A 12,859-nucleotide genomic window follows, 5' to 3' on the forward strand; every position below is an offset into this window, starting at 1 on the left:
AAAGGAAGTGAGATTGCCTACAGTTGGATTAGCCTTCCAAGAGGCAATGGCAAGTTGTTTCAGGGCAACTGCCTCACCACAAGCTTTAGTGTACCATGGATGGGAGGAAGGGTATGACAACTGAAGGAGATGGGATAAATCTGCGCATGAGAGAGAGAGCAGTTTACTTAGGAAAGAATATCCAGGAAGAGTTGATGTCAGAGGCAGTGGAGATGGGAGACCAGTCCAGATGATTGATGGCTGCTTGAAGACCGTGCCAGTCGGCCTGAGTGAAATGCAAGATATGTCGACGCTGAGGAGGCTCTCTGAGAATGGCCAGAGAGATGTCCACTTTAACAAGGAAATTATCTGATGAACCGATTGGAGCAGAAGAAGAACAGCAGACATTTGCAGGGAAGTTTGTCATAACCAAGTGTCGAAGAGAAGATGCTCTTTTGACTGAGATCCGGGTCGGGAAATTGACAGATTGTCAGGTCAGGAGGAGGGAGTAACCAGGAAGAGATATTATGGAATCAGAGACATCTTGAAGGAGGAAAGTTTCTGTTAAGCAGATTAAGTCTGGTTTGTCAGAAGCAACCTGTATGGAGAGATCAATCAGGTTTGAGCGAAGGCCCCGGATGTTTGAGGTCCATACCGTTAAGGAAGAGGGAGGGGGGAGCATCGGATACAGGACAGGGGAGCGTGGGGGTAGGGTAAGACGTAGGGTGAGAGGGGGAGGTCCGGAGAGTTGTTGATAGTGTGTTGGAGATTGCAGAAGAGTTAGGAGAAAGGGAAGGATGAGGAGGACAATAGGTTTGATGGTGATGGGAAGAGGCACAGTGAGGTGTTGTTTGAGGAGGGGGGGGCAGAGCAAAGTCGAAGGTTGGAGGAGGTGGAGGTATGTGATGGAAGGAAGAGGAAGTGGGGAGGAGGCAGCTTTGAGGAGGAGGAGGGAGGAGGGGGGGGGGGGAATTGGAGAAAGATGGTAGGGGGGGAGATTAGAAAGGGAGGGGTTGGGGGGGAGTTTTTAAGGGGTGGGGTGAGGGGGAGTTTTGAAGGGGAGGGGGGAGGGCGGAAATTAGAAGGGGAGGGGCAAGGAGGGACATTTGGAGGGGAGGGGCAAGGGGGGACATTTGTAGGGGAGGGGTGAGGGGGGAGTTTAGGAGGGGAGGTGTGAGGGGGGAGATTTGAATGGAAGGGGTGAGGAAGAGTTTTGGAGGGGAGGGGTGAGGGGGGAGTTTAGGAGGGGAGAAGGGATGGGGGAGTGTATAAAGTGGATGATTAATGACAAACAAACATTTATTACAAACTGGGTTTATTGTGATTTTCAAGTCAGAGATCCATTTGAAAATGATAGAGGAGGGGTGGAATGAAGGTGAGTTTAGAGAATGTAGAAAGGAAGAACTTTAAGAGATTTAGTATTTTTTTTAATGGAATGAATTGAAGAGGAAATTGAAAAAAGCCTTTTAAGTAGGAAGGAAAACAGCGTGTTGTAATATACCACTGAATAAAATACTGCAAGGGAAAGCTTAAACATATTTGAATAATATTTAAACAAAACCATGAAAAAACAATCTGGGAAAAGGCCCTGAAGTGAGGACATGGATCCGAGAAAGAAGGAGAGAGGGTTGAATGAGTATGGTGGAAACTAGAATTGGAAAGGTATCGGCTGGAGAGGTGTAAGAAAAGGAGAAAAAGGGGGCAGAGCGAGACAACAGCACTTGGTCATGGGCAGGGCCCGTGAGGAGAGAACGAAAAAAAATTTGTAGTTAAAACGTTAGACAAAGGGTAAGATGATCAGGGGAGGTAAGGGGAGAAAAGAAAATCAAAGAAAAAGCAATACAGCGAAGGAAATAACTTAAATTCACAAAACACCGATGGGGGAGGGAAGCCTAGAGGGACCAGGCAGCGCACACGGCGCGAACAAAAGAAGACTAATTACACACAAGTTTGCACAAATTACAAACCCAAACCAACTAGAAACACACAGTAACATATACACAATAAAATACCAGTGGAAATTTGACAAAGACACAAATGGGAAAATACTTAACTTTGATGACGTGGAGAGCTCGAAGGACGCTTCCTCGCCAGAGGAACCGGAAGTGGAAGCCCAAACATCATTCCACATCATTCCAGCTTACCTTTCAATCAATCCACATCATTCCAGCTTGCCTTTCAATACTCGCTCGCTATTCATACCCACCATTGCCAGGCAGTGCCACATCACCATGAGGTCAAACACAAACAACCACAACCATTGCCACCTCAACCACCTTCCTATGCCTCACTGCCAGCAACCACTATCTTACCTGCCCAGGACGCAAGTAGTGCTACGCTCGCAGCTTGAGCACGGCTCCGCTATTGACCAAGCCCCTGTTTCGCTCTACCACACAAGAATACAACCTGTGCTAACCATCCTACTGTGCCCTTCTGCCAGCAACGGCCACTCCATTTGCAACGACCACTCCACATGTCCAACATGCCGTCAGCGCCTTGGTTGTGCGGCAAATAGGGAGTGCCACATCCAGCCCCATGTTAATTCAGGAGCACATGCTTGTGGCTTGTCCCAGAGGCAACTGAGACCCTTTTACGAACTGCATTATTGGATAGAAGTGTGACATCATGATGAGACAGGTCTGGACCAATGGGAATGCCATGCCCACCACAAAAAGGTGGAGCATGATCCTTGTGTCTGGCAACCATGTCCATGAAGACCACAAAGTAACACCCCTCCCGGGATGAATAAAGGGTGGAGCGCTTGTGCATTCCGCGGTTCGGTCTAGTTTTCACAAGTGGAACGGAGCAGAACGCTGGTGGAGCACCGGAGAATGAGCAGCACAAGTGGAACGGAGCAGAACGCTGGTGGAGCACCGGAGAATGAGCAGCACAAGCGGAATGGACATGGAGTGGAACACAGGTGGAGCACTTGAAGAAGGAGAACTCGAACTCAGAGAAGGAGAGCAGACCAACCACACTGGCAAACAATAGCCCGTCATGCAAGGAGACACTCCTCAAATCCAGTACCACTTTCCTTACCCTCCCCACAATTGGGTCCAGTGTGGGCTCACGAGTCCATGCTGGGTGAGCCAAGAACTGTCCCTGTCACTCTCCTTTGTCTACTATTCCCTCACATGTGAGTCTGATTGGCGCCATGTTGTGTTATCGTAAGTAAGGTGTATAAGAGGTCAGTTAGACAGGTAAGATCTCCACTGTACCTCTTCTCTACTGTACATCGCGCCCCACACTAATTTCCCCGTTGTTGTCTTTTGCCGCACCACACAAATAAATGTATATCTGCTGTACTGATTGTAAATAAAAACCCTCTTGTCTTAATGTGCCACATACCTTTCCTCGCCCCCCTTTTGGAAATAATAAACCCCCAACACATGTTCTTCCGATCTGCCTTGGATGTCTTTTCCTTATTGATCCAGCAAAGTCGGCACTAGCAATAGCCGTGAAGTCTTACCCGACCTGTTTTGCTCCAATTCAGTCAGCGCTGTATTTCTGCTCTGCTTGGCAGTAATCTAAGTGCAGCGCTGAGGGCACAATCCCTGGTTAGTTGGGCCACGTCAGCCCCAGGTAAATGGTGTTAGACATTGGGATCCTGGGAGATTTGACCATCAGATTGGCGTTCATAGTTGGTTCCAACCTGACGGGCCATGGAGTTATCTGTGGCATGCCGGCCTAGAGACCGGAGGTTGGGAGGGATTTTGAGGGGGTTCCCCTCGCAGTGAACCCTGAATCCATATCAATATATATATGGACATGCACAGACTCGGGTAGTAGGTCCAGCAATTCAGCCCAGGCAGTGCTGCTGATTGATGCCCAGATCGTCCCAAACTGACACAGATGGTAGTTGCACTGCCAGGCAAGCAGCGGTTCAGAAGTGAGGTCCGGTGAGGTAGTTTGAATGTGGAATAAATGGAGGGGAGAGGGGTCGAGGTGGTGGAGATGATGCAGAGAAGCAGTTTGGAAGTGCTGTCTGTGCAGGAGGTCAGATGGAAAGGAGACAGGGCAAGGAGGTTGGTAGATACAATACAAGCTGTTGTACGCAGGTGGTGATGGAAGGAGTAATGGTGTGAGAATAATAGTATCGGAAATGATCAGCAAGTAGGTGAGGGTGGGTAGGGGCAGGTGGGAGGTGGGGTTGAGTTGGTGAGAACCAGAGACACGTGCACTTTCCCCAGGCCTCAGTATGTATTGCACCACCCTCGCCGACCACCAGTATTATTATATATAGACCAATATTAGTATGGAGTATGTATTGCCAGGCCTCAGTCAGGTGTGTCCTCAGTGCAGAGCGAGCCCGCCTTTGCGGATGTTTACCTGTGCCACCCTGCAATCCTTCCCCATGCTACATTTTGGAGACCTGCCCACATGTATTCTTCAAGACCTTGCCTGAGCTCTCCCCTTTGTGCATGAGAGGATATGTGCATGTGCTGATATTGTCCCATTTCTGTATTAAGTACCTGTCATTTTATTGAGTGTATTTATTTATTTGTCTTTATACATTGTTTCAGTCTGCCTTGCATCTCAGGATTCTCAATTTTCATCTTCCTGTGTCTCCTTTCAATAAACAGTTATTCCTTAAATACACGTGTCACCTGATAACCTGCTGTTATTCTCGCATGCGCGCAATTTGTTATCGAACATGATCCCTTTTAATTTGGCCATCCACAAAGCACATCGCTTCAGTGTGGCGGGGCCACGTTAGCATGCTGTCGATGCTAAAATACTTTATTATAAAATGGACTTGAGTGTCCTCCCCCATCTATTGTTCTAAAGCCCATTGTGATCTTCAATGGTTATGGGATCAAGGCCAACTAGAGGCAGTTGGGATTTGAAACTTCAGAAGTTGAGCTAATCTCACAAGCATTACAACGTCACTTTGATTTTTAATAAAAAATCCATCTGCTTCATTTTTGATGATTGGAAAGCTCTTAGTGAACGTCATCTCAGGATATGCTCCGCAGGTCGGTCAGAGCGATGAAGAGAAGAACAACTTCTGGTGGGCAATAGAGAAGCTGATGGAAAACGAGAAAGACGAGGAAGTTCTTGTGGTAGGAGGAGACCTAAATAGACATGTGGGAAGGAGTACAAACGGTTTTGAGGGAGTTAATGGGGGTTACGGATATGGTGTGAGGAATGGAGAAGGTGAAAGGATTTTGGAGTTTGCTGATGGAGCTGGTTTGTTGATTTGTAATACTCAGTTCCAGAAAGAGGATAATAAGCTTGTTACATACATATCAGGTGGGTCGACGACAACCGTTGACTAACTGGTGGTGCGTAGGCGAGATGGGGGCTCCTCCGGGACACGAAGGTGATCCCAGGGGAGGAGGCTGTAAAACATGCACCACTTGGTTGTCTGCGACATAAGGGTGAAAGGTGCGAAGAGAGCTTGGCGGGTGAAGTACCAACCGAGAATGAAGGTGTGGATGTTGAAAGAGGTGACAGTGAGGGAGGCATTAAAAGAGAGGCTGGGTATGGTAGAGGATGATGTGGTTGAGCTTGAAAGTGGTTGGATGTCAACGAAAGATAGTCTGTTGGGAGCTGCTGGTGAGGTATGTGGATGGACAAAAGGACCACCGAGGCACTCGGAAACATGGTGGTGGGATGATGAAGTTGGAAAGAGGATTGCCGAGAAGAGGAAGAAGTTCAAGGAGTGGCAGAAGGTGAAGGGTATGGGGGCAGAAGAGGCAGCGCATGGAAGTTATAAGGCAGCCAAGAAGGCTGAAAAAAAAGAGGTAGCAAAGGTGCAGGAGGCTCCTAGGAAAATGTTCGGAGAACGCTTGGATTCGGAAAGAGGGTCAGAGAGCGGTATTCAGGATCGCAAAGCAGATAGCGAAAGAGAGGTGTGATGTGATGGGGGTGAGTTGCTTGAAGGATGAAGTGGGACAAATCGTTGTGGACCCAGATGGAATTAAAGGAAGATGGAAGAGATATGTGGAAATGCTGTTAAATGCAGAGAATGAATGGGATGGCAACATAGAGAGTAACCCAGTTTTAGGACCGGCAGAGAAGATAACTGAGAAGGAAGTTGAGGAAGCGATAAAAGCAATGAAGAGTAGAAAAGCGGAAGGGCCGACGGGAGTTGTGGGAGATATGTTGAAGGCAGGGGAAGTTGGGGTGTGAAGAGAATGACAGAGATCTGCAATCTGGTGGTGAAAGAAGGCCGCATTCCAGTGGATTGGGAACTGAGTACCCTCGTCCCTCTATACAAGGGGAAAGGTGACCCTCTGGACTGTGGCTCGTATCGAGCGATAAAATTATTGGAGCATGGAATGAAGGTCTTGGAAAGGGTGTTGGAGAAGAGGATAAGGAAGAAAGTGAAGATCGACGAAATGCAGTTTGGATTTATGCCAGGAAGAGGAACGACCGACAGATGTGCTTTTTATTGTAAGGCAGTTGCAGGAGAAGTACATGTAGAAGAGAAAGAAGTTGATTCTTGGGTTTATTGATCTGGAGAAAGCATTCGATAGGGTTCCACGCGAAGTAGTGACATGGGCATTGAGGAAGTTGGGAGTGGATGAATGGTTGATCAGAGTAGTGATGGCAATGTACGAGAGAGCACGCACAGCTGTAAGGACGAAGGACGGGAACAGTGGTGAGTTTTAAGGTGAAGGTGGGGGGGAATCAAGGATCGGTACTAAGTCCACTACTATTTGTAGCTGTGATTGAGGTGCTGGCTCGGAACGTAAAGGAGGGTTTACCATGGGAGTTGTTGCATGCAGATGATCTGGTGTTGATTGGGGAGAGTATGGATGGACTGAAGGAGAAGATGAGCAAGTGGAAGGAATGTATGGAGACAAAAGGTCTGAAGGTGAATATCAGAAAGACGAAGGTGATGGCAAGTGGTAAAGCAAGTGGTGAGGTGGAAGAATTGGGAAGTGGCCGTGTGCTGTGTGCAGGAAGGGTGTCGGAGTGAAGTCCATTCAATGTACAATGTGCGCTGAGTGGGTTCATCAAAAATGTAGTGGTCTGAGAGGGTCATTAACCAGTGTGTCAGCTATATTCAAGTTTAAGGTGTGCACAGAGGGAACTGCAGATGGAGGAAATGTTGAGTTGGATTTTGGAGACGGTGTGAAGCTGGAAGGTGTGAAAACATTTTGCTACCTCGGAGACATGCTGAATGGAGAAGGTGGATCAGAATCGGCAACGGTTGCTAGAGTGAGATGTGCATGGAAGAAGTTTCGGGAATTGAGTGGCGTGCTGATGAGGAGGGGAGTGTCGTTGAAGCTGAAGGGAAAGGTGCATGCTGCATGTGTGAGAAGTGTTATGATTCATGGGAGCGAGACATGGGTAATGAACGTAGAGCATCAACAAAGGCTGGAAAGGGTGGAAATGCGAATGGTTTGGTGGATGTGCAGAGTATCATTGAGAGAGAGGAAGACAAATGATGAATTGCGAAAGATGATGGGAATAGAGCCTGTGATGGATGCAGTGAAGAGGAACAGGTTGAGATGGTTTGGTCATGTGTTGAGGAAGGATGAAAGTGACTGGTTGAGGAGAGTGATGGAAATGAATGTAGAAGGAAGTAGAGGACGGGGAAGACCGAGAAAGACTTGGCTAAAGATGGTGGAAGAAGAAATGCGGGCAAGGGGGTTAACAAGGAGAGATGCAGAAAATAGGGCAAAATGGAGAAGATTGTCATGGGGACCGCAAGGCTAACCCCCGCTCTAGCAGGGAAAATGGCCTTAAAATGCCTGTTGTTGTCTTCATTTTTGAACTTCAGGGAGGAAGTACTCTGCCTACCCTTCGTCATCTTGTCTACATGCGAGGCCAGTTTATATACACGAACTTAGTATTAATACTCAGAACAACTCTGTAAGCACATTACAATGCTACCAATCAAAAGGCACTGGTGACAACACACAACTGCAAAATGAACACAAAATCCTTTTTCAAACGAAAATACTTCGATTACAATAAAGATCTGATTATAACAAAACACACCTTTAGTATGTTGCCGTCTTCGTCGCCCCATGTGGTTGAGACCCGTTGGTGTACTTTTAGAAACAACGAGGGGCCGGACAGGGTCAGCCAGTGGAATCCGTGGCCATCGTTTGCTCTTAGATAAGAGGAGACAATAATTTTAATCAACCGGAGAGTGGTAGTTATCTGATGGTCGTGCTGCCACACAGGAATTGGCCATTTTTCTTGCCATGTGTGTATCATGTCTATTGTGATCCTGATTGACAAATGTATAGATGAGAGTTGTATGGACATAACACAAGATCAAATACAAATGTTGCTCAAATAATACCACTGGATTTATGACATTCAAGTCTAACAAGATGATCATGCGGGGAAAGTTTTTGGCCCAAGTTTTTCATGAACGAGCTGGCCAGGCCTGACATTTGACCACTCAGTAAGCCGGTACTCATTTTTCTGAGCTCGGAAGGGTGACAAGCTGAGTCAACCCACCTGGTGTTACCGTAATCAAATGGTTGACAGGGGCTCGAACTCAGGATCATAAGATCTGAAGCCAACCACCTTATCCCTTAGGCCAACACCAAGCTAATATAGTCAAGGATGGCAGTATACAACACTTTGTGATACCTTTGATACCCTGCTACAGTTTATAGTCGGGATGTGAATAGAACCAGACTAAATAGCTCAACTGTAAGTGCGCTACCTCTGCACAATCCGATCAGACTCTGCAATGCAGGACAACAGGTTTACAAATTGATTTTATCTTTTGGGAAGCAAAGCTACACGAGATAAAAAAGATGGAAAGCAGGCTTATCTTTACACACTTTACAGTGCCTTTAGAAAGTATTCACACCCCTTGACCTGTTCAGTGTTCAGCCTGAATTAAAAATGCATTAAATTGGGATTTTTGTCACTGATCTACAAATAATACTCCATAATTTCAAAGTGGAATCTTTTTTTAGAAATTGTTACAAAATAATTAAAAAAGAAAAGTTTAAATGTCTTGAGTCAATAAATATTCAACCCCTTTGCTATGATAATCCAAATTGAGCTCAGGTGCATCCAATTTCATTTGATCATCCTTGAGATGTCTCTACAACTTGATTGGAGTCCACCTGTGGTCAATTCAATTGAGTCTACATCATCTAGAAAGAAACACACCTTTCTAAGGAGTATGGCAAAACATTTTACCTTTTTTTCCCCCGAGGTATGCTTCCCTTGATGCATGTTAAAATAGCCGAGAATAGAATAACGCACATGCCATCACAGCAACGACAAGCGAAGAAAAAGTGACGACGTGGACGCAAGGTACGCATGCACACGTCATGTCCGAATGCGTGCACAACCGTAACGGGTTCTCGGGGGGAAAAAAGGTAAAATGTTTTGCAACACCCCTTATATAAGGTCCCACAGTTGACAGTGCATGTCAGAGCAGAAACTCGACCATGAAGTCCAAGAAACTGTGCGTAGAACCCTGAGATAGAATTGTGAGGAGGCATAGATCTGAGGAAGGGTATAAAACAATTTCTAGAGTATTGAAAGTTACCAACAGCACAGTGACCTCCATCATTAGGAAATGGAAAGAATATGGAACGACCCAGACGCTTCCTAGAGCTGGCCGACTGATCAAACTGAGCAACCTGGCAAGGAGGACCTTGGTCAGGGAGGTGACCAAGAACCCAATGACTAATCTGACAGAAATACAGAGTTCCTTGGCTGAGATGGGAGAACCTGCTGGAAGGACAACAGTCTCAGTAGCACTTCATAAATCTAGGCTTTATGGGAGAGTGTGCAGACGGAATCCACTCCTGAGAAAAGGGCACACGACAGCATGCCTGGAGTTTGCAAAAAGGCACGTGAAAGACTCGGAGAGCATGAGGCAAAAGATTCTGTGGTCTGATGACACAACAATTGAACTGTTTGGCCTCAATGTGAATTGCTACGTCGGCAGAAACTGAGCACAGCTTCACCCACCGTGAAGCAAGGTGGTGGCAGCATCATGCTATGAAGATGATTTTCAGTGGCAGGGACTGGGAGACTTTTGAGGATAGAAGGAACAATGAATGGAGCCAAATACAGGCACATTCTTGAGGAGAACCTGCTTCACTGTGCAAAATACCTTAGACTGTGATGAAGACTTACGTTCCAACAGATCAATGACCCCAAGCATACAGCCAAATCAACACTGGAATGGCTTTAGAACAAGAACATGAAAGACCCTTGAGTGGTCCAGCCAAAGCCCAGACTTGATTCCCATTGAGAATCTGTGGAAAGACTTGAAGATTTCTGTTCACTGACACTCCCCATTCAACTTGACAGAGCTTGAGCAAATCTGCAAGGAAGAATGGAAGAAACTACCCAAATCCAGATACATACCCAAGAAGACTCGAAGCTGTAATCACTGCCAAAGGCGCTTCTATGAAGTATTGACTCAGGGGGCTGAATACTTATGTAAATTTGATGTTTCATTTTTAATTATTTTATAAAAGTTTCTAAAAAAAATTGCACTTTGATATTAACGGGGTTATGTGTAGATAAGTGACAAAGAATCTCAATTTAATTCATTTTAAATTCAGGCTGTAACACAACAAAATGTGAAAAAGTCAAGGGGCGTGAATACTTTCTGAAGTCACTATCGGACATTGTAATGCAAAACATGGATACAAGTGAATCCAAATATTTTTTTTTTTACTAACCATGAAGTAGAACTCAGCACATCTTTTTCCATTTCCCTACCCCTTTATGGGCACCAGGACACCGAAGACCAGTTGTGAATGTCTCTATGTCGGAGTATGTTTCTCAGAAACGTGTTCCATCACAGGATGTGACCGAAGCAGCATTCAAACAGGGTAGGAATTTTGGTTTTGTGCATTTTAGTACCCCACCATACAATGGGTGTGAGCGGAGGAAAGAAATATTAATAAATACTCCGACAGACATGCAAAGCAGCATCTGCGAAGCACCATTGTATAGCTGAGCTGGATTCAAACCCAGACGAGACAGCTCATAGGTAAGCATGCTACCTGTAAATTCTGCTGTCCGTCCAGTCTAATATACATGTTCTCCTGAAGCATTTCGAAACGAGATCCTCTGTTAATGTGTTGATAAAATACTACGACTTCATCTATGTCTTTACCAGTAACAATGGTAACCGTGTGAGGCAGGTGCGTTTCTCACCTGAGTGCTCTCATCACGATTTCTCTGAATGCCATGGATGGAAAGTGGGCGCTGGCGACTCAGCCGTTCCTCCTTACAATGTACATCTTGATCTCTGAGCCCGGTTGAATTCACCGTTTCATCACCAGGTGTGATTGGCTCTGAAGAGGTCACCTGCTGCAGGTGAAAAAAGCATTTGATTAATTATGTGATACATTTTAGTGTTGGTGTACAGCGCCTCCATCTTTGTCACCTGGCTGAGCCAGGTGATACCTGGCTTTAGATATGGACAGATTAACCAACGGGGTTCTCAAAGCTCGACCTAAAACACACAGGGCACCAAAGAGAAGACTAATGAATTGTCAGCTCAAGTGATTTTCTCAGGTTATTAAAAAATGTCTGATGCTGTACATAAAAGTGCAGTAGGGTGGGATAATTGGTAAGGAGCCACAAACAATAAGCACATTCTCCGAGTCATTTAGTACATTTTCATTACTAATTGTTGTAACTAGGGCATGCCCGTACGTGGGTGCAATGCCCGTACGTGGGTACGTGGGTACGTGGGTGCGAGTACGGTGACAATCCCCCCCCCCTCTATTTACATGAAATGGTTTGGTCCATGAAATGTTTTGGTCCATTCGCAACGCCAAAGCGAACGGCGAACGGCTTGCGAGTACAGTGACAACCCCCCCCCCCTCTATTTACATGAAATGGTTTGGTCCATTCGCAACGACCACAGAACCCCCCCCCCCCCTCTATTTACATGAAATGGTTTGGTCCATTCGCAACGCCAAAGCGAACGGCGAACGGCTAAATCGCCATAGCTCGGTAAGTACTTGTCCGATTAATATGAAACCTTGAAAAGGCACATCCTCGGGTCCCCAGCAATATACCTGGCAAGTTTAAAGTATATCGGACCGGTAGTTGTCGAGAAACAGCGGTCACAGACAAACATACATACAAACATACATACAAACATACACACAGAGATTAGTGGAATTATAGATAGACTAGGGCATGCCCGTACTATATATATATCTAAAATTATACCCCCCCCCCTCTATTTACATGAAATGGTTTGGTCCATGAAATGTTTTGGTTCATTCGCAACGCCAAAGCGAACGGCGAACGCTTTACATGAAATGGTTTGGTCCATGAAATGTTTTGGTCCATTCGCAACGCCAAAGCGAACGGCGAACGGCTTGCGAGTACAGTGACAATCCCCCCCCCTCTATTTACATGAAATGGTTTTAATTAGTTTTAAAACATAGTTTAACGCCAACATAGCGGCAACATAGTTTGCCAACGTGAAATAAATGAATACGCTCTCAAATGTGCCGTCCGAGGCAGAGTGTGTTCGCCACGTTCGGCACACGCGATAGCTCGCTGCTCTCTGATTGGTTGAATCGTTTTTTGGACATAGCTCGGTAACTACTTCTCCGATTAATATGAAACCTTGAAAAGGCACATCCTCGGGTCCCCAGCAATATACCTGGCAAGTTTAAAGTATATCGGACCCGTGGTTGTCGAGAAACAGCGGTCACATACAAACAAACAAACAAACAAACAAACAAACACACATACAGAGATTACTGGAATTATAGATAGATGATTAAAAAAAAAAACGTTTTATAGTCCATCCCCTGCGCAGCAGGACACGGGGTTTGGTAATCACTTCTGTGTGTTGTCTGTCTGTCTGTCTGTGTGTGTGTGTGTGTGTGTGTGTGTGTGTGTGTGTGTGTGTGTGTGTGTGTGTGTCCAGGCCGTAAATCTTTTACCATTTGAGCTA

At 45.9% G+C, this 12,859-nt stretch overlaps 1 protein-coding gene across 3 annotated transcripts in view; it reads right to left on the bottom strand.

Moving 5' to 3' along the window:
* Positions 1 to 12,859, bottom strand: part of LOC137435127 (uncharacterized) — a 99,407-nt gene that overhangs the window by 25,072 nt on the left and 61,476 nt on the right. For all 3 annotated transcript variants that reach the window (XM_068128627.2, XM_068128625.2, XM_068128626.2), the window contains exons 5-6: positions 11,092 to 11,247; positions 7,936 to 8,050 (exon numbers count right to left, since the gene is read on the bottom strand). In XM_068128627.2, the coding sequence (XP_067984728.2) occupies positions 7,936 to 8,050; positions 11,092 to 11,247 (271 nt within the window). The remainder of the gene's footprint in view (positions 1 to 7,935; positions 8,051 to 11,091; positions 11,248 to 12,859) is intronic.

The sequence above is a fragment of the Myxine glutinosa genome, chromosome 9, assembly GCF_964187855.1.
Source record: "Myxine glutinosa chromosome 9, kmMyxGlut1.1, whole genome shotgun sequence".
Classification (NCBI taxonomy): Eukaryota; Metazoa; Chordata; class Myxini; order Myxiniformes; family Myxinidae; genus Myxine; species Myxine glutinosa.